Source organism: Branchiostoma belcheri, unplaced genomic scaffold, assembly GCF_001625305.1.
Source record: "Branchiostoma belcheri isolate BF01 breed outbred unplaced genomic scaffold, Haploidv18h27 scaffold44, whole genome shotgun sequence".
Lineage (NCBI taxonomy): Eukaryota > Metazoa > Chordata > Leptocardii > Amphioxiformes > Branchiostomatidae > Branchiostoma > Branchiostoma belcheri.
In genome coordinates this window covers 2,640,767-2,663,304 of record NW_017804065.1, presented here as the reverse complement: position 1 = coordinate 2,663,304, position 22,538 = coordinate 2,640,767, and the positions used below count along the sequence as shown (strand labels likewise).

General features: G+C 41.4%; 1 protein-coding gene and 1 pseudogene across 1 annotated transcript; both read left to right on the top strand.

Moving 5' to 3' along the window:
- Positions 1 to 1,278: 1,278 nt before the first annotated feature.
- LOC109478455 (fibroblast growth factor receptor 4-like) lies at positions 1,279 to 15,830 on the top strand. The gene is made up of 16 exons (XM_019779986.1): positions 1,279 to 1,403; positions 2,897 to 3,002; positions 3,746 to 3,821; positions 4,860 to 4,988; positions 5,104 to 5,275; positions 5,919 to 6,034; positions 6,529 to 6,651; positions 7,405 to 7,574; positions 8,286 to 8,478; positions 9,760 to 9,870; positions 11,605 to 11,777; positions 12,060 to 12,179; positions 12,653 to 12,732; positions 12,994 to 13,134; positions 14,528 to 14,618; positions 15,393 to 15,830. The coding sequence occupies exons 1-16, from the start codon at positions 1,279 to 1,281 to the stop codon at positions 15,456 to 15,458; spliced, it is 1,992 nt and encodes a 663-aa protein (XP_019635545.1). The 3' UTR covers positions 15,459 to 15,830.
- A 3,283-nt stretch (positions 15,831 to 19,113) lies between these two features.
- Positions 19,114 to 21,244, top strand: LOC109478454 (annotated as a pseudogene).
- The last annotated feature ends 1,294 nt before the right edge of the window (positions 21,245 to 22,538 follow it).

Sequence of the window (22,538 nt, the reverse complement as noted above, 5' to 3'; positions counted from 1 at the left end):
TTTTATTTTTTCATCATCCTGGACATTTGAAGTGCATTCTAGACGTCTAGACATTCTCACTACATTCCAAATATTAGTGCCCATATTATTCTTAACCCTCAAACACCTGAACTTTTTTTGTGACGTTAATGCCCGAACGGGGTCCATATTCCTTTTTGCATCCTTCCGGTGACCTTTGCACATATATTGGTTAAACATATTAAGACGTTTATTTTGGAATAATTAAGTGTTAAAAATTCCAGCTTATTATCATAATTTATGCAAAAATAGGATGAGGCCTGCAGGCATGAACATGGGGTTGACCTTTGACCTCATATGATTGTCAAATTGTCAAACCTCTGAAGACATGATGAAATAATTCCTGAGGTTGAGGTTACTTGGCAAACTGCATAATATTAAAGCAATAATGCTTCCATGAAGACATATTGGGGACATCCGAACAATTTCCTGTGTAGGAAAGTGCAAATTCATGGCTGGGGTCCGTTTGGACCCCAGACGGTCTTACATCAGACTTCCGTTGTTATTTTTACAAATTTGTTCCGATCTCAAAAAAAAAAATTAGGAGAACTTGTAGAAGAGGTTTACTGACAAAGTCACGGGAGGAATTTTTTTTAGAATAAAAAAAAAATCAAATAGCACATAAAAATATACGTCTGGGGTCCAAATGGACCCCGTTCGGGTGTTTGAGGGTTAAGGCCGTCCCGAATGTTTTGAGCATGTTCAAAACTTTCGAGGTGAATTCAAAGTTGGTCGACAAAAATCGAACGGCATTCAAAGTGTATTCCAACTGTAGTATGGCTGCATTGTGAATATTCCTGCAGTATTTCGACAGGGTTGGGAACCTTATGATCGTATTCAAGGGGAAAGCACAATGAGCCTAAAATTTCGAATAAACCTCGAATTTCGAAGAATGTACTTGAAAAAAGTAACCATGAGTATACAAGGCATTTTTATTTTCATTTTCGAGGCGAATTCCAGCTTGTGTGTGTAGGAGATATAACTAGGGTTTCCCGAATGTTGCGTTTTTGCCGATTCCGCCTGGTTCTACTTGGCTCTTGGTGATTCGGAATAAGTGTGCAGTGGCCTTAAGAGTACGCCATTAGGTTTCAATAACCCAATTAACGACAAAAAATCTATAGATATGCAATACCATTAATTGGATTATGTAATAGGTTCACCGTAATCTATATGAGGATAAAATATAGGTCGATGAAATATTTGTAGGGATAGAATGAAAATGTATCGAAGATAACTGTTTCTTCATTTTGTGGATCAGGTATGCTGGAGTTCTACTTAACCATTGAATATGGGCGTCTTGACTTTGAGTTGACACCAGACACCCAACTTGTCTGTGCATCAATCCACGGCCGTGCTCTGGTATCACCCATTTTAAAGGAAGAGAGGTAAGGTCTTTCATTCATTACCTTCGCCAAGAAGGTTATGTTTTCAGGGGCGTTCGTGTATGTGTGTGTGTGTGGGTGTGTCTGTCTGTCAACACGATAACTTGAGAAGGCCTTGATGGATTGTCTTGATACTTGGTAGATGGGTAGGTCTTGATGAGACCTCAAAATGATTAGATTTTGGACCCCTTAGCGGCTTGTTATGGTACTGCAGCTGAACTTCCGGTTTTGATATCTCATGATCTAGACATGCTATGGTGATGAAATTTGGATGGTAGGTAGCTCTTGTGGTGGGGAAGAAGTGACGTGAGTTTAGGCCCCCTAGCGGCTTGCTCTGGAACTGCAGGGATATATTCTTGAAAATATTCAAAAGGGGATAACTCAAGAACCAGTTGACGGATCGTCGTGATTTTTGGTATGTAGGTAGCTTACGTGATGCTTAATATAATTATGTGACAATTATGCAAATATGGATGTAATTTGCATAATTTATGGGGAAATTCTATAAATCATCTGCATTCCATGATAGGACAATTGAAGCTTGTGACATTGGTAATTGACAACGAGAGAAACACAGGAAGATATTGATTATGTTAATAATGACTTAATTTGCATAATTAATTAGAAAATTTTATAATTATGTAATGATAACTGCCTGGAATTTCATACTTGTGGTATTTGAAAGGTAAATTGAGGTGAACATCATTAAACATAATTTATTCAAATCAGGACCTCATTTGCATAATTTATTAGGAAATGCTAGAATGCATTGTTTGTTAATATAAGACTATCTTTTGGTTGAGATTATGATAAAATGATATAATTCATGAAAATTAGGTTCCTATTTATTAAATCAGGGGGAATAATCTAATCTATAATTTGTCAGTCATAAAGATTAACATCATTATGGTATGAGATCGCATTGATTCCCATCAAGGTATGAGATCGGGGAACTCTAGTTCATTCTTAATCGTATTATTACTATTAATGGTTTTATACGGCTTTATACCTCTGAGATAGACTTATCCTGGCAAAACCCATTACTGCCTGATCGTGAACACACACGCACGCACGCACGCACGCACACACACACACACACATAGACACACGCACACACACACACACACACACCACAGAGACACACGCACACACACACACTTACATCGACACACGCACACACACACACACACAGACACGCACACACACACATACACACACACTCACATAGACACACGCACACACACACACACACACACACACACACACACACACACACACGCACACACACACACACACACACACACACACACATACATGCGCGCGCGCACGCACACACGCACACACATACTCACACACTCACACACAGGTAAAACAAAAACCTTGAGTATTCCAGCACCGACAGTTTGCATAACATGTTACATGTTTTAACATGTAATATGTTATGCAAACTAAAAATTAAAATGAAAATTACAGCATTCTGATATATGCCTGTGCAGTAAGTGGCCTCCTGATGACGACTGGCCGTGGATTCCCTTCTACTATTACAACGTGGCATGGGAGAGAACAGAAGCAGTTTTTAAAATAATCTATTATGACGTACAGGTAAGACGTGTGTTGCAAACCAAATACACTTCCCTCTTAATACATCTATTTTCCAGGACGAGAATTAAGAGCGTCAGATATAATTGGCAAGTACATGCATATGTGTACTTACGTTCGCAATCAAACTCTCCATCCAGTGTCTGCCCCTGTCACACATTCAGAACCTTCCCCCGACAGGCCAACCAAGTTTGGCTCAAGTTCGGGAGCAATCCGACCAACTTTAGGACACGCCACCGAATCGGATTTAAGTTAAATTTGAGTCAAATATGACTTGCAACAACGCCCCGGCCACTGCTGACCTACTTCCGAACACCAAACAACCACCAGCCAACCATAACCGAACATGCCGTCCACATGCGAATGTTTTATATATTTTGAAACATTCGGCTGGCGCAGCAGAACTAGTAGCAGACCTCACCGAACACCAGCCAACCACAGCCGAACTCGCTGACCACCTACTACCAGGATCCTAAGCACTTCGGCCAGTGTTCGGGAGGCCATATTCGGCTTTATCAATCAACTGTGTATTAAAACGCACTTACGGGGAAACAAGATGACTTTACTAGTTGTAGCCTCCTTTGCAGACTTAATTCGCAGACGCTGGTGGAGAAAAACTCCCTCCGTCTGAAACTGCATCCCGGCTAAAGTCCCTCGCGGCATATTCGCGTCGCTGTCCTAAAAAAATAACGCCATCCCCGCACATGTCTGCGAAGGAGGCTAACCAGTTGTATCTTTGCTTTCAGGTAGGGGAAGGGAACCCTAACGAGGTGGAATGTGTGATCAAGGGACAAACTTTCCGTATTGGAGCGACAGTGACAGGTGAGAAAAAAGCCCGGGCTGACAAGGTTATCATTTCAGCATTTTGCTTGCGTTGCTTATATCGCATAATTGGTTGGTGCCCGCTTACATACTTCATTCACCAGTTTCCCATCCCCAGAATGCAATGCGAAAACAGGGGTCTAACCCCCATTTGCACAGGACAGGAAGGCATCGGAATGATCCTGTTGACTTTAAACAGCTTCTTTTTTTAGTGTGTTTTGAGGTGTTGGGGCATTTTATGCTCAACATTAATCAAATTACTATGGGTTGAATCTGGAAACAAATTGGGATTGAATTTTTTGCAGTATGTGGTTTGTAATGTTATAGTGGTAACGCTATACTAATGCTGTAACGTTACAAACCACATGTTCCATGTTGAAAAGAACACAAAAATTTCATTCTCTATTTGTTGTCAAGTGAAAAGCAAGCAGGATAATTCCTATACCTTCCTGTCCTATGCAAATAAGGGTTAGCCCCCCGTTTTCGCATTGCATTCTGGGGATGGGAAACTGGTGAATGCGATCGTCGGGCAATGGCAAACTGAGTGCATTAATTCTTGGGACAGTTGTTTTCTTGGTATATGCTAATGAATGATAGCATTTTCTATCTGGGAGGGTTTAGTTCCTTTCATTTTGTGAAAACCTGGCTTTCAGGCTTGTTTGAACTTCCCGGTAGAACTCTAGAAATTGTTCCGTTTGGCTGCGGTGTAAGGCCATTGGAGGGGTCATAGGTCATAGGTCATGATGAGTTTGTTTTTGTCGGAACGCAGATGTTCTGCTTTAAGAAATTATGGCCTAAGTGGACAATTTAGGGGTCAGACAACCTTAGCTTGTCCATGTGTGCTTTTCACTAATGTAGGTGATTTATGACAGCTTATTATATATTTACCATGTATATCAATATGGCAACTTGCTGCAATGGTGCTCTGTGCCCTGCTGTAATGAGAAGAATGCAAACCCAAACGCAACCTTGTGCCGAAACGTGAACATTTGTGTACAAGGAACTTGTAAGTATCTGGATGTTTTTTTCTTTTTCCAGCCTGCCCCATCGGGCGATTCGGACGGATCTGTATGGAGCGCTGTCAGTGTTACAACGGGGCTTCGTGTCACAGCTTCAACGGCGCGTGCAAGTGCGCCCCTGGCTGGATTGGAAGGCACTGCACCATTGGTAACGTTTCAATCATGATACCGATTTTATGCCCTTCAGTTATTTCGCAAGAGTCCCCAGACTCCAACGTTGCAGTATGAATTAACTTTTTTTTACTTTTATTTCATTTTATCAGAAAATCCAGAAGTGCGCATCAGTCTTCCAAGCAGTGAACTGACAGACTTGCGGTACGGACAGGAACTGCAGCTGACATGCACAGCCTACAAATTTCCTCTCGCAAACATCACATGGTTCTTCGAGAATGACGTTTCTAAGACTGAAAAACCGCCGGAAGTCAAGGACAGGAAGTAAGGCTTCTTTAAGATCGCCTGACTTTTTACTGTTTTTATCTTCAATTCCACAGGAGATTGATATATTCCTTAGGCCACAGCAACTAAAATTGATGGATGGCATCAGCGCGCGCATGAATTTTCGCCTGATTTTGGAGAGAAAAAGACAAAAAGGAGAAATTTTTTTGCCCTCTGACAATGGTCCACATGCTAAAAATGGGCAAAGATGTCTGTTGCCGGAACGTGGCAGATAAATATGAAGAGGGGAGACAAGACAAGGCTCCGATTTAATATTTTGGCTTTTACTTTGATGGAGTGAAGTACTTCATTCCTTTTTTGAGTGATGATGGCTGTGTATATGTGATGTTCCCACTGAATCACAACCATGTAGCAATGATTAGAAATTTTAAGTTGTTTCAGTGACAAATGGCTGTTTTAATACTAGCAGTTGGCAGTAAAGTAAGCACAATGTAGGTATTATTTCTTGCTTAACAAGACTTATGATCGCATTAGATTTGGAGTCTGCGGAGGATGTCATCCATAAAATTTACTTGCTAAGGCCTTACCTACAGAGACACAGTCCCACAACACGTGGAAACTCCGCAGCCTACACGAAACGATATTTCCACATATTGTCCCGTCTTTCTAACCCCCTCCACAGCTCTACACATCTAAATATCAGCTCCCTGCTGCCTCAGTATGAGGGTCACGTGACTTGTGAGGCCGTCAGTACCAGCGGAGAGAAGTACAATGACGCGGTCGACATACGGATAGCAGGTACTGTGTGCCACTTGTTATGTTTTACATGTAACGTTCAGATACTGGTTAAAACTCGCGTGTCATGGTCAACATTTTCAAGTAGTTTTACAATGATACATCAGAAAAAATCAAGCAAGTAACTGGATTTATTTTTCGAATAGTCAGTCGTTTCATATAGTAGCCATTATCTCTCATCACTTTTGTATTACTGTTGAACAACAGTTGTAATGCTGTTGTATTATTGCTGTGTAATTGTTGTGTAATTGTTGCATTGCTATTGTAACACTGTTGTGTAATAGTTGTACTACTGTGGAGAAATACTTTGATTATTGTTGTAACAATAATGCTATGTTACCGTTTTGTAACATTTGTAATGCTGTTGCATTACCGTTGTGTTACTGTTGTAGAACTGTCGTATTGCTGTTGGGTAATTGTCATGTTAATGTTGTGTTAGTGTTGTGTTACTGCTGTGTAATACTGGTATTAATGTTGTGTCCTGTGGAACATGCCAGGTTGCCGGGATAACCTGTACGGTGAGCGGTGTGACCAGACCTGTGACTGTACCGGCCCGGCCACGTGTAACCGGACCCTCGGCTGTGTCTGTCCCGAGGGCGTGTCCGGCGACGGTTGTCCAAGTGAGTCACTTCCACAAGCTAATCGCTGCATGAAAAGTAGAACTTACCGAATGATATGATAAATGTTGAATACGTCTGGTGATGGTTGGTTTAGGCGGTAAACGTCGCAAGTATAGAATCACTGTATGTGTGCATTTTTTTTTATTCCAACATTTAACACATGCACAAGACATGGTGACGGAACACTTAGTCTAGTTCAAGTTATTTTTTATGTCGCCACCAGTTACAATGTAGTGGACAATAGACAATACTCATTCTAACTTGAGTTAATGCTGAGTTAATGCTAATTCCCACACGGGGCCCGGCTCGGCAGCTTTTGGGAACGAAAAGTACGATATAAAAGATAACAAAACACAGAAAAGGCTTTAATGATAATGATGGGCAACACCATTCTTAAATTGTTAATTTTTTGTTCATACAAACAGCCCGGCCGGTCCCGGTTTGGAAATGTGACCTAAGCATAAGTGAGAAAAGTCGTGTCAAGTGCCGGCGTGCCTTTCCCAAGGGCACATCATCGGTGTCATGGTAGGATTCGAATTCGAATCCATAATAATCCACAATTTCATAATAATAAAGGCAGCTTTTTTTGGCAAAACTTTTTTTTATTCGCACGCTCGCATCAGTTTTGGGGTTCCCAGAGGATACCATCCATATAATCAAATCAACATGACCTAAATGGAACTCTGCTGATATACATGGATTTTCATTATCGACCAAATCAAGTTATTCATGGAATATCTCCAACCGTTACAGGGCCCGAAGACGCCGACAACCAGTTTACCCTACTGGTCATCAGTTTGACCTCATCAGGCGTGGTGATGCTCCTTGTCATTGTCATTATCCTGCTCCACAGGCAAAACAACAGGCTTCGTGTGGGACCCATTGACGACCCAGAAATCTTCAAACTTGGCCAGAAGATGCAGGTAGCTTTTTTATTTTTTTTTAATTTTATTAGTTTGCACATTAAACAAAACAAAACAGACAGTAATAATACAAAACAAGTATAAAAACAGGTGCAGGAGGAGGGGAGAAGCATGGAATGGCGAATGCTTATACTAGGCCCTCCTCCTCTAAACTATACAAAATTAAATATAATCAATAAATGGAAATAATACACTAGAAAATTGAAATAATGCAATAAGGATAATCAAATAATATATGATAAGAATTAATGACAATGAAATAAGGTAATGTTAGTTATAAATACAGTGCAATATTGATAATGATAATAATTAGTATGAGCGTTTCCACAGATCTACGATCATTCCGTCAAATTGTAAGTGTGATAAACTAAATACTACCAAGGCCACAGCAAGTAAATTTTATGTTTTTTTTTCAACTTTATTTAGTAGGCAGAAATCATACATCACAAACACAAAACATTTTTAGCACAAAAATATACATAATGAACAAAATAGAAAACTAAAGGAATGTAAAGTAACCTCATTTGTCTATCGTTTAAACAGTTGCTAATGTAAGGCAATCATTTTACATACCAAAAAAGAGCATATAAGAATCATAACTGTGTCATTCAACAGATTTTATGCATGGTATTCTCCGTATACTTCAAATTTAGTGCGATAGGGTGAAAAAAAAACAAGGCGACCAAAGGTTGAATTTCAAACTTTTACCAGGCCGTGATGCCACGGGAGCGAGGCCCCTCGTCGAGCAGTATCGACATGGATATGTTGAAGGAGAGGGAGATAGACAGAGGAAGGCTGCAGATCGGACAGCTCCTGGGAGAGGGCGCTTTTGGGCATGTTGTCAAGGCAACGCTGGAACAACCTGAAGAAGGCGATGTCGTGGTAGCTGTTAAGAAACTGAAAGGTACGTAATATAGACACACACGGAAAAATCAACTAGCATATGCAATGCACATAAACGGTTAGATATGGCAAATAATGATAAAAACTGGCCCTGGAACTAGCGTACTAGTATCTCACGCTTATGCGTGGAGCTGTGGAGGGGGCTAGAAAGAGGGGAGGTGATAAATATATATGTAGAGCTGTGGAGGGGCGTAGAAAGACGGGAGGTGATAAGCGCATTTTGTATCGTATTGTTACGGTATCATATTGTTATTTATATCATACCCGGGCCGCGATAACGTTCGATAACGGTACGGCCCGGTCCGGAACCCGTTATCGAACGTTTCCATGGCTTCTATAAAACGATTCGAACGCGTTTCTCCCTAACCGCGTGCGCCCCTTTCGAAAATTCGAATACAGAATCCGGACGTTGGAACTGATGTTGTTGCATTTGAGGGTTTAGGGGCACCAACTTTTGGCTCATCTTGCATTGAAAGGCGCGTTTTCTTGGGTGGGTATGATATAAATAAAATACAACACGGTGTATTCCGCATCGCCCTCGGTCCCGGCCCTCCCGCGAGTCGGATCGCCCTCCGGCCTGCGGCCGTCGGGCGATCCGACCCGCGGTCGGGCCGATACCTCGGGCGATACGGAATACCCCGTGTTGTATTCTATATGTCCTACCTGGGCCGCGATTACGTTCGATACGGTTGTTCCGGCCCGTGCGATAACTAGCGGTACGGCCCGGGGGTTCTTAACACGTATGGCCAGGGGCTTCCAAATGTTCCATAGAACGATTCGAACGCGTTTTGCCCTAACCGCTTGCACCGCTTTCGAAAATTCGAATATACAAATTCGGACATTGGGATTGATGTTGTAGCGTTTTTTTTGTTTTGTTTTTTGTTTAGGGACACCAAATTTTCGCTCATTTTGTATTGAAAGGCGTGTTTTCTTGGGTGGGTATGACATAAATAAAATACAACACGGTGTATTCCGCATCACCCTCGGTCCCAGCCCTCCCGCGGATCGGATTTCAGCCGTCGGGCGATCCGACGCGCGGTCGGGCTGGAACCTCGGGTGATACGGAATACCCCCTGTTGTATTCTATATGTATTTTTTTTCTTGCATTTTGTATGTTATAATGGTTTGTGTACGTTGTACGTACAGTGGTAGCCGCTACCGGCCTCGTTGCCGCCTGGCTTCCACATGTGATGCCTTGTTGCATTTTCAATAAAGTAAGTTAATGTAAAGTGAAGCAAAGCAAAATCTGTGATAATCTTATTTTTTTCCATATGTCCAGCAGACAACGCAGAAACAACTGCAAGGACTGACCTTCTGCGAGAGACCTGTATCATGTTGTTGTGTGGTGATCATGACAACGTCATCGGACTCAAAGGCATCTGTTTTAGAGACGGTCAGTTCACATCTTTATGTCGTTCGTTTATATGATTGTGAATATACTCAGTATCATGTCGTAAGCCAGAAAATGTTTACGATAGAAAGATGTACAGAGGATGCCTGCATATGCTGACATAAGCACAGGCAAGCGCAGTACATGAATTGTTTGAAATGAAAACTTTCAAGCCGACGTAAGTAAGTGTCAGTGTTTTGCGACATTCAGTACGTATTTCTAGAATAACATCTCTTTCACTGTTTCTTTGTGGAAACAATCCGATCCATTGGAAGTCAACATGCACAACAGCGCTTTCCGTGGATTCAGCACCAGGGACAGGACGCCTTCTTTATTTCTCATTACATCAGAAAATTAAGAAGGTGCAACACTAGTAAGACTTAAAAATGTTGCAAAAACAGGTGAAACAAGAATTCGGAGACCTCGTGTCTCAATGAAATATTCAAAACGTATTTACCCGTGTCATTGATTATAGAAATAAGGTTGTGATTAGCAGAACCTGTTTTGATTGATGGTTTTCTCGACTCAAATTACATCTATTTTGTATGTGAAAGTCTTTTGTTATCCTTTCCTGGCAATGTTTCTTTTCAAAAGGGGCTGTGATACACGGCAGTATATATGTTACATCCAGCGTGTGTGACAATCAGGGGTTTTACCATAAGGTTCTGCCCATTTTGTCCAAAGCATATAGAAAATGAATTTCACCTTGTTATGGAATGTACCAAATATGATGTTTTACGTAACAAACTATTTACATTTCTCGAATCAAGTACAACAGATTTCAAAAGTCTCGATGTTGGAGACAGATTTGAATACATCTCTACATGTAATGGTTCCCACAACGCAATTCAACACATTTATTTATGGCTTCACCACACCACGAAGTGGTGTGGTGAAACCATATTGCTTTTTCTGATGTTTCTTCTCCTTCTCCTTCTTCTTCTCCTGCCATTTTTTAAATGGATTCAGCTTCTTCATTTTGGGGCCTAAGGACCTGAAATTTGGTATGGAGGTACAGTGGGCAAATACCCCCAGGCGTTTTTTAAATTTTGGTGATACAGGCTTTTAGAATGGTTTTATTTGAGCTTTTTGGCTGTGTTATAGCAAATGTATTACTGTGCTGTGTACCACGTTTTGGGCATGAGTCATCACAATGGAATGCAGGGCATCAACCAATAGGCATGCAGCTTTCCTCTATTCTTCTTGCTGATTGGCTGTTGGGATTTAACTTGATTAACACTTGCACAGAGCATTTCCACCTGCACAGAGCATTTCTTGCTGATTGGCTGTTGGGATTTAACTTGATTAACACCTGCACAGATCATTTTCATACTGACAGTATGTCTGTATTCAAGTGTTTTGGTAGGTATTTCAAGCTTTCCTGCTCCAGCATTGGAATGCGGGGCATGAACGTTTTTTTTTATTTTGAAAATCAACAGTTTGCATTATGCAATTAAAAAATCCTAACCAATAATGTAGGGAATAGCTATCCAACTGTTGTTTTAGTTGTATGTTACTTCATATTATAGTTATATCAATGTAAATCATTGTTTTCCCTTGTGTTTCTCATTCTTTCCCTACCATGTCGTAAAATGTGGTGAAGCCATCGCTGTATTTGCTCCTAAGCAAATATTGGCCTTTCTAGTTTATTGTTTGGTACTTTCTTTATGTAGTTTGCCATACATTGTACCATGTGCAATTGTCGTGCAATAATAAAGTTCTTCTACTTTACTATAGGGCCACTGCAGCTGGTGCTGGAATATGCGGAACACGGGAGTCTCCTTCACCTGCTGTGGACGTTACGTGCGGAGTCCAAACTCAACAGGACTGTTCTGGTCAACAAACGACACATCTTCGAGAACATGATGGTGGGAGTCTGCTGCGGACTGGAGCACCTGGCGAGCCAAAGGGTGGGAATTTGTACCAACAGTTTCATACTCGCTGTATGGAAGTATCGCTGACTAAGGCTCCGTCTGATCTATTTATCGCAAAGGCATTACTTGATGAACAAAAAGACGATTTTTACGCAGTCAAGTGATTTTTACATCCGACGTTTCGACAACCGTCTGTCACCTCCTCGGGGAAATTCTTGCCAATTCATTTCATTCATTCATTCATTTTGTGATTTATCCAACTGAAAACTATGCACGGACTTGACTTGATCATTTCTGTTTACATGTATGTACATCCAGCTGGTTCACCGAGACATCGCCGCCAGAAACATCCTGATCTGTGGGAAGGGAACCGCCAAGATTGCTGACTTCGGGCTGGCTCGTGACACGTACGCTGTTGGGTACCATCGGCAGGAGAGGGTAGGTCGTTATCAATTGAGATTGGTTGCAAAATTGCCGTATTTTACTGGACAATACCGACACAAACCTTAGCCCTAAATAACGTACGTTTAGGCTGTTCGCCTAGTGTCCATCAGACTTCTTCTTCAGGTTGAATAAATGGTAGAAATCGGCATAAAGAGGGTATTAATTTTCGAGAGAAGATAGCCGGCCATCGACGATCAACTTGGCCTGTTCGCCAGCCCTTGAGGTAACGTGCGATCTGAACTTAGTTCTTGAAGCATGTCAACACACACAAGGAAAATTCGGGGTACGCAGTTTTCGTACGTAGTTTTGAATTTGAACATCATAGTTTTGCGTGAATGTGTAAACTGGTCAATAACTCAGGCAATATTAGCTCCACAGGTTAGACATAAAAACACTCTGGAGACAGAAAAGTTGTTTTTGTCTTGAAGAATATTTCTGTTACTGAGGGTCTCTTTCTTTTCATCCAGGGTAACGAACTCCTGCCTCTGAAGTGGATGGCACCAGAGGGCCTGAAGAACGAGGCTATGTTCACCCACAAGAGTGACGTGTGAGTATTTATTTGGTGATTTTATTTATTGAATTGTCAGACAGCTTGGTGGCCCATTCAATTCTGTGACATTTTAGATGGAACAAGACTACAAAAACAGTGAAGTCATCAGTATCAGTCATCAGAGAAAACAAACTGGCAAAATTTAACAAAATTTAACATGCATGAATGTAACAGATGATTGTAAGACATATTAAGTAACCGACAGTATAGATAAACAAATAAATGTGTTACATGGAAACGAACCTGTTTGCTTGCCAGGTGGTCTTTTGGGGTTCTGTTGTGGGAAGTGGCGCAGCTGGGTCGCACGCCCTACCCTGGGATGGACGGCGCAGACAGAATATACGATGCTCTGCGTAACCACTTCAGACTCCCGAGGCCACAGCTGTGTACAGAGGAAAGGTACGTCCGATATCGTGTACATTCGTGCTGCGTACCTGAAGACTTGGTGAAGATAAATCAAATGTACACAGTAGTCTGGTGGCCGTAGAGCATCATCATAGATGATCAAAGTGCGAGGGGGGGTCGATGGGTTTATTACCTGGGCTTGCGCGCGCAGACCTCCAGCTTGGCATCAAACGACTTCACGGTAGAGCCGTGTACCAGGCAGGGCATTCTGCTGGGGAAATAATATATATAGAATACAACACGGGATATTCCGTATCACCCGAGGTACCAGCCCGACCGCGCGTCGGATCGCCCGACGGCCGAAGGCCGGAGGGAGATCCGATCCGCGGGAGGGCTGGGACCGAGGGTGATGCGGAATACACCGTGTTGTATTTTATTTATGTCATACCAACCCAAGAAAACACGCCTTTCAATGCCAAATGAGCGAAAATTTGGTGTCCCTAAACCCAACAAATGCAACAACATCAATAGACCCATTCGACTTTCACGGATCGCATAAACTGCCTACGTCACAGGGGGGACATTTCGAAAGAACGTCGTTCTAGAACGCTGAAGTCGAACGCGGCTTGTGCTCGCGGTGTCCCCCCTGGCAAATCATTTTTTTTACTGAAAGGTAGGTAAGTGTCTATTTTCTAGGTAATATATGCGGAAATGACAGGAAAACAGGCACCAACTTTGTATGGTGGCAATCCGTACAACAATTTAAGGTTATTTTGTTCTGTGACGTATGCAGTTTATGCGATCCGTGAAAGGAACTTTCGAAATGTCCCCCCTGTGACGTAGTTTCTATTCGAAATGCCCCCCCTGTGACGTAGGCAGTTTATGCGATCTGTGAAAGTCGAATGGGTCTATTCCAACGTCCGAATTTTGTATTCGAATTTCCGAAAGCGGTTAGGGCGAAACGCGTTCGAATCGTTCTATGGAACATTTGGAAGGCCCGGGCCGTACGCGTAAAGAACCCCCGGGCTGTACCGCTAGTTATCACACGGGCCGGAACACCCGTATCGAACGTAATCGCGGCCCAGGTAGGACATAAAAGGCAGTATTTGTACATGTACGTATCTGTTCTAAGCTTTACAGTTTGGAATTTGGAGCTGCCTCGGGGGCACCCCCGGACTAGTTTATGTAGGCTGTCACCTTGTATATCCTCATGATTATACGCTTGCTTGTTCCTCCTTTCGGAGAGAATTCTAAGGGGCACTACAGATTGTAAATGCGTATAAGGCAGACAATGTTACATTGAAGAGGAAATATCCACCACCACAAACCAGTGACTGTACAGTTCCCCATGGTACTACCAAACTGATGCACATTGTACATACGAGAAATCCTAAATATAGGTCATTAGTTATAGAAGACATTCATTCTGTGCACACTGTTCACACAGGTACCAGCTCATGCTGAAATGTTGGAAGTTTAACGAGAAGAGAAGGCCGGACGCCACAACAGTTAGAAAACAACTGGAGGCAGATCCCAATGTAAGTTTTTAAAATGATTTTTCTATAAAGATTTACTACATCTGTGGAAGGTTTGACTCTCAGCTCTTCAAAGATGTCAAACTGAGACTAGACTGTAAGGTTTGAACTACTCACACCGGGATGGGCCTCTCTTCTCTTTTTGATAAGTGTGGTGGGTTCTTCAACGAGCCCAAGTTAAAATGCGGGACCTCCATCTTTACCTCCAGACCAAGCGGACGCCCCTAACTGAAGCTAGGTACTCATTTTCACCTGAGTCAAGTGAGGAGATAAGTGCCAAGTGCCTTTCCAACGGACGCACCGACCTCAGTGGGGCCTGCCAGGGATTCAAACCCGGAACCCTCGGAACCACCTCAATAACCCAAGACCGCCTTTTCTTTTGTTGTGCTTTAATATTTTTAGCCAGTCCCAAGCACAAATGACCATTTGATACCGCATATGGCAATAGACACTCGGCTTAAAGATGGGATTGGTAATTAAGATTTGCTGCTGGTATAGTAAGATTTCTTCATACGGGTTATACGCTTTTAGCCTCGATACTAGTTCACATATACCACCCATTCTGCTAAATTAGCTGCCTATATTCATTCTATGAAGTTCAAGGTCAATGATTACTATGCCTTCCTATAACATATTAACCAGACTGCTGTTCAAATATACCTGAATTTTAAGCTGTATTGCTATTTTAGGCAGTGGCCGCTCCCATAATCTGTTCAAACCACAAAAACATAAATGTCTTTTTGTTTTACAATGTTTCGTCTTCTTGTTACTTGTTAGGGCTTCTTCTACTTCAATGTTCCAACGGCAGCGGTCGAGGCGGCGGCACCAGTCACTCCGGTGTGAGACCACATAGAACGTCGGTATGAGATCAGGATGACGACCGTCTGGACTGACTTAATCAAGAGTTTATTTTTGTCCAGTCTTAATCAAGAGTTTTTGGTTACTCATTAGCTAATCATACAATCTGATCTTACAAAGTGTATCCAATGCAGAAAACCACGACAAATTAAACGGAATTACTAAAGTCAAGAGATAATTGTCGGAAAGTACGTTGTTACAACCCTTGTCCTGCTGGTCATTCTGACAATTTCTGTGCATTACGTGCTCCCTGTCTTACTAATCTACTGTGTCGTTTTGTTATTGTTACACTAGTACGGTATTTTCATTGTAATATTTCTTACTTACTATTTCTACGAGTATATGTTTGCGAGGGATGATTTGTCAATTTTGCTATGCTTTACTTTTAATATTAGTAATAATTTTTTTTAAATTTTATTGTGGGGATATCCTCCTAGGAATACTCTAAAAAGCGCCAGAAGGAGACAAGTCTGGATAAATAAATAAAGAACTAGAAAGATCATTGGTACAATGCAGATTCATTTTACGTCGATTGTTACTAGTACGCAGATTCATTTTACATCCTTTGTTACTTTGCAGATTTATTCTAGTACGCAGATTCATTCTATTTTCATTGTTAGTTTGCAGAGTCATTGTATGTCCATCGTTACTATTTAGATTTATTGTATTTCCATTGTTACTATGCGGATTTATTTTTGTTTCATTGTTTCTATGCAGATTAATTTTACTTCCATTGTTATTCTCAGTACTTCCAAATGAATGTTACTATAGAAAATGATTTCCCTTTCAATGTTGCCACACAGGATCATTCCATTTGTACTATATTGTTGTTATACAAAGTTGTGACAAAGTAATCTTTTACAAAAATGTCAATTGCAAAATATTTCAAACAGGAAAAACGCATCGTTTCTCTTTCATACAATCTAAATGTGAAAAAAAATAAACTCTTGTTTTTTTTTCAAGAATTTTATTCAAGAAATATGAAACATTTCAAATACCCTTGTTTAACTACAAAAAACAGCAAGTTATGACTAATACGTATATGACATTATGAATTTTTGCCGTTTCTTACATGCTCAGTCACGCTGAAACTTAATTCCTATTTGCTGATTAGACGTTGCCGCCAAATAATTCGTACAAGTCTGTGTTTTGACCGTGCTGCACCTACATCAATTCTAACTTTACACATGTAACTACCAACACAGATGAATAATACATTGCCAGATGCTATTCGTGATTTTATGACATAGTCTTGTTTGATCCGTGTTACAATCCGGCGTTTGGACAGGCCTCGCCAAACCGGGCTAGCATACTCTAATACAGGGCGTACAAACACAAGGTAAATCTGTATCTGATGACAGTCCTGCCTTCTTAGCAACAGCTAGATAGTGAATTCCCGGGCGTGTTCTCGTCAACATATACTGAATGTGAGCGTCCCATGTCAAATCGTTTGTTCGATCTGGTGGCCGTCTACAGTCCCTTCTCCTTGCATTGATCACCATGTCCTTTGTTTTTTTTTCGGAGTTCGCTGAGAGAGAAAAGTCTTCCCCCATCAGGATTTTAGAATGTTTACTGTACTTATTTATGTGATAAGTTTTTATGATGTATTTCATCGCTAATTATGCAGATGTATGTGACATTTTATGCTATCTATGGTAATAATTGAGTACAAGTTGTAAATATTAGACATATTTTATGCACTTAATGTGACATGGCAGTCGATAGTCAATAAAATCTGTATCAGCCACATTGAGTCTGTGTAAACCCTTTCAACAGCACCACGCCTGTATCTTCTATGTCTTCTTCGGGAGTCAGAGACAGAGCCCTGACGTAAATTCTTTCTTGGTTGTACGAGTGCACGTGGTGAGTTGTCCACATCGTCTTCTCGTCGAAGTAGTACATGAGTTTGGTGTCGTCCCCATGTCCGATGGCCGAAAAAAGTTCCACAAAACTAGACTTTTCGTGTAACAGGTTTATCAGCCCTGTCCAATACTAAATTTAAAAAAAAATGCCTTCCCTCTTCAAGAATGAACTCATCCAGTGACCCCCACATTATGTTATGGTCCCGTCCAGTTCAAACTTTAAGCGTTGGGATCATTGTTCAAGACTAGTGTTGGTTTAGCTCTCCCACATCACGACTAAACCCCTCCCACCCCTTGTATCAGGTATTTTGGAAACCCCCAAGTAGTGTGGGAGTTATGTATTTGGCAGGATCACGTATGTGACTTTACACCGGACCACACCTGCCGATAGAGTCGTGTGTCCAGTTTCTTCAGGTAAGTCACCAACTCTTTTGGGAAGGCATTTTGGTTGTAGCGCTAGTCTATTCATGTTTTCATTCGTTATTCCACATAACAAACATGCATGGAGCAGTGATTAGGCTTTGGAACAAGAGGTTGGGAGTTCGAATCCCGGCTACAACAGGCACACTAGAAAGGCCTTTGGTAAACAAACACCATTCACCTCCACTATCCATGATGTTTACATAGTAGCACCGCAGGTGCCGAAGTCGTATCTGTGTTACATGTCCTTACAATATGGCAATTTGTTGCAGTTCTGCCAGACAGACTACCGCTAAGAGTTACGTATCGACACCCAGTGTATGTAGGAATTTGCATGCTACAACTAATAAACTGGTAACCGTGACGTGTCTGTGTTGTAGGTGCTCTCAGGAGGTTACCCGAGACATGCGATGGCCTACCAGGCTAGAGTTACATACTGTTGATAAAAGATATTAACCAAAGGAAGGCATTTTCTTCTGAACACAGGGACTATTCCTGATGCCCTCTGTTTAAATGTGGAAGCTTGAAAAACCTAGGCAATATATGTTTGTCAGGCATTAACCGAGGGGGACAAAAAATGGCTGAATGCACCAGTGAAATTCTGTACACATGCTGGGAGCGCCCTGGTTAAATAGAGGGTAGTGCCAGTAATATCAATGGCGACAGGCTCTATTGTGTAGAAGAATTTTAGTGCACAAAAGAAATACTGGCATGAAACTTCATTGGTACAGTTGGTACATGTTGAGAATTAAACTCCGACTCAAGAAAATTGACTCAACGGAATTTTCGACCGAATCACTCGGTCTTCATCAGTACGAAAGAAATACTATTTTTTATTCACATATATTCATTGAGTATTGGGCAAAAAGCAAAAGTTGCTTATAAAACACCTTCTACTCAAAAACATTCAACGAGTATAAAACACATTGACAAGATAGTTACAAGGTGGATAAAACCAAGATAAATACAAACAAGACAAGTTGGTGATCTATCAACTTACGAGAATCTACCCGTACAGTAAATGAAGTTCTGAACTACATTAAAAACATTACAGCTTTGTAGGTGTGAAAGTTATGTGGACCCGCCTCGAAGTAGTAAGTAAGATAGGGAACTGTCACTGAGATGCTGTAGCTCTACTATGTTGGAGAGAGATAAGAACAGAGTACTTGTTTGACTGGAATAAAGTTTACAATGTAGAAAGTAGTGTTCAGTTGTTTGACTATGATAGCTAGTTGTGATATAAATTGAGATGATAGCTAGTTGTGATATTAGTGAGGATGAATTATTCCTCAGCTAACCGACATATTTTGTACCGCAATTATTCCTCAGTAAGACATCTTGAGCAGCATGGTTCTGTGGACGTCGGTGGTTCTCGATGACTCAATTGTACACATCGCCTCGGAGGTCGGACAGCAGCTACATGAGTGATGAGAAAACGGGCAATACTGTTTATCTTGTCCGGGCTGTGTGTCTGTGTACTGCTCTACGGGATACTGAGCGAGACTCTGAAAGCCAGGATTGTGCGTGTACCATATAAGATCACCAATGGTGTCCAACTGGAAATGGTAGCGGTACAAAAAATCACTCCGTCACTCAATGTGCAAGGTGGCAAGCAATCTGGACTAATAGGTGATGACGTCTTGGCAGCGACATCAGAAGAAGCTCCGTCGAATCACACAGGAAACTCGGGGGAGGAAATGCCGTGTGCGTCTACATTGAGAGAAGAACTGCTGTGTGCGCTGAAAAAGAACGTGCCGTTTTCCACCATCAGAAGAAAACAGGCGTCCAAAGATGGAAACGCCGCCATGCTGCCGGAGGAGAGCCTGGAGAAGTTGGTGCACTTTAACTCGTGCGCAGTCGTCAGTAGCAGCCACGCACTAAAGTTTCACGAATACGGGAAGGAAATAGGTTAGTCGGAATGGACGCTCCTCTATTCTTCTTGCTGATTGGCTGTTGGGATTTGATTGGGTTAACTCAATTAACACTTGTACAAAGCTATGCCATATTGACAGTATGAACTACATTCAAATTTTTATACGTATGTCAAGCTCTCCTGCTCAAGCATTGGAATGCGGGGCATAAACGCTTCTTTTTATCTTGAAAATCAACAGTTTGCATGATTGTGCAATTAAAATTCCTAACCAATAATGTAGGGGATAGCTATCCAACTGTTGTCACTTCATACTATAGTTTCTAATTGAATATACTTTTCATTCTTTCAGACAGCCACGACGCCGTGTTAAGATTTAACTGCGCTCCGACTGACAAGTTTGAGAAGTTGGTCGGCAGCCGGACGGACATTCGCATGATTAACACACTCATCCCTTTGCGAAGCTGCCAGAAGGAATTCTGGAGCGAGAAAAGCGCCATGTTCACACACGCAACTTTGGTCGTTGGAAACATGGACGGCATTAACTTTGGACGTAGAGGCTCTTTGAACGTGAAACAGAGTGTTCGCCAGTCGTTTTCCAACTTGATCAAATACCGGAAGACCTTTCCCAACAGAGCTAAGCCTTATATACAGAGGCCAAGATTTGGACAGGATATAATGGCAGAATTGGCTCGGTTCTGTAAAACTACAGGAATGTGCGACAGAACAAAACTGCGCCCAAGTTCAGGCATGCTTGGTGAGGATTTCTCAACCTTCGTGTCCATTGCCACGTGTACAAGTACCCTGGTCATCTTGCTGCTTTTCCCCCTAAAATATTTCTGCCAATTATACATGTACATACATATACATTTCTGGCATCTTTGTACACTTTGCTGTCACAAAACTGTTCATTTGTTTACAGTGATAAGGCCAAAGGAAGTGATTTTTATGGATGACATCAGCGCGCGCATTCATTTTCGTCTGGTTTTGAAAAATAAAAACAAGAAATGATTTTGCCCTCTGACAGTCAGTAGTCAACATGCCGAAAATGGGCAAAGATACCTGTTGTCATGCCGGAAGGTGGATGGCAGATAACTATGAAGAGAGAAGACAAAAAGTCTTGTTTTTCACTTTGATGCTGTGATATGTGATGCTGGCTGTGTATATGTGATGTTTCCACTGAATCAAAACCATTTGTACAATGATTGAGCCAAAATTTGAAATTGTGGGAACATTAACCATTTTTTTTCGACACGCCTTGTTTTTTTTTCGTCCGCTCGCATTAGATTTGGAGGCTGCAGAGGATGTCATCCATAAAATTTACTTGCTGAGGCATAATCATTAACATAAAATAAGTTTTTATATGCTGTATTACAGGTGTTGTGATGATGTTACACCTCTGCGACTGGGTCCGTGTCTACGAGCTCGTTCCCTCCGACAAGGACGACACTAAACTCATGTACTACTTCGACGAGAAGACGATGTGGACAGCTCACCACGTACACTCGTACAACCAAGAAAGAATTTACGTCAGGACTCTGTCTCTGACTCCCGAAGAAGACATAGAGGATACAGGCGTGGTGCTGTTGAAAGGGTTTACACAGACTTAATGTGGCTGATACAGATCAGATTCAGATTTCATTTGAATATCGACTGTACTGGCATGTCACATTAAGTGCATGAAATATGTCGAATATTTACAACTTGTACTCAATTATTACAATAGATAGCATAACATCTCACATACATCTGCTGCTGCTGATCTGCATAATTAGCGATAAAATACATCATAAAAACTTATCACATCAATGAGTACAGTTAAACATTCTAAAATCCTGATTGACAGTCTCAAAGAGCACTGGACTCTGTTGTTACATGGGGGGAAGGCACTTCTCTCTCAGCGAACTCCAAGAAAACAAAGGACATGGTGAGGAGATGCAAGGAGAAAGGAAAACGCACCAGATTCTCCCCAGTTGACTGTAGACGGTCACCAGATCGAACTGCTTGGTGTTTTTGTATCAGATCATTTGACATGGCACGCTCACATTCAGTACATGTTGACGAGAACACGCCCGAGAATTCACTATCTAGCTGTTGCTAAGAAGGCAGGACTGTCCTCAGATATACTTGTACAGATTTACCTTGTCAGTGCTTTGACGCCCTGTATTAGAGTATGCTAGCCCGGTTTGGGGAGGCCTGTCCAAACGCCGGATTATAACACGGATCAAACAAGACCATGTCATGGAATCACGAACTAGAGTTCCACGATCTCATACCTTCGCCAAATGAGCTTAGCCTTTAAGGCTAAGAAATTATAGATTAACTAGAATTCCGAGATCTCATACCTCCATGAAATATGATCTTGATATGTAAATGTTAATTTCTTCTTTAATTGTGCAAATGACCTCTGCATTAACATGATATATGCATCGTGATGTATGTTAACTTTTGATTAACTTACAGATGTCCCAAGTATGACATTCTCATCATTCACCATTACGAAATCATAGAATTTTCGCATTAATTATGCAAATTAGGTCATCATTTGCATAATTAGTATCTGTTGAAGTTCCGCCTGCCATAGGTTACATACATTACATGTATGTAAGTAGTATAATGTAAAACACTGTAATTATAGAATTTCCTCATTAATTATGCAAATTAAGTCCTCATTTGCATAATTTGCATTTAATTATGTACATCTCTCTCTCAGCTACCTACACACCAAAAATAATGAAAATATGTTGTTCCTGTCTGGACTTATTGGCTTATAAACATTTCGCCAGAGAGTGCCCTGCAGTTCCAGAGCCGCTAGGGGGCCCAAACTCATATGACTTTTTCCCAAGCACGAGAGCTACCTTCCATCAAAATTTCATGACCCTAGCATGTCCAGATCGCGAGATATCAAAACCG

Excerpts from the sequence above, each read along its gene's own strand:
- LOC109478455 (XM_019779986.1), top strand. The coding sequence starts at position 1,279 with ATGCTGGAGTTCTACTTAACCATTGAATATGGGCGTCTTGACTTTGAG. Across the intron at positions 6,035-6,528 it reads GGTCGACATACGGATAGCAG|GTTGCCGGGATAACCTGTAC; the intron begins GTACTGTGTGCC and ends GGAACATGCCAG. Across the intron at positions 8,479-9,759 it reads AGCTGTTAAGAAACTGAAAG|ACAACGCAGAAACAACTGCA; the intron begins GTACGTAATATA and ends TATGTCCAGCAG.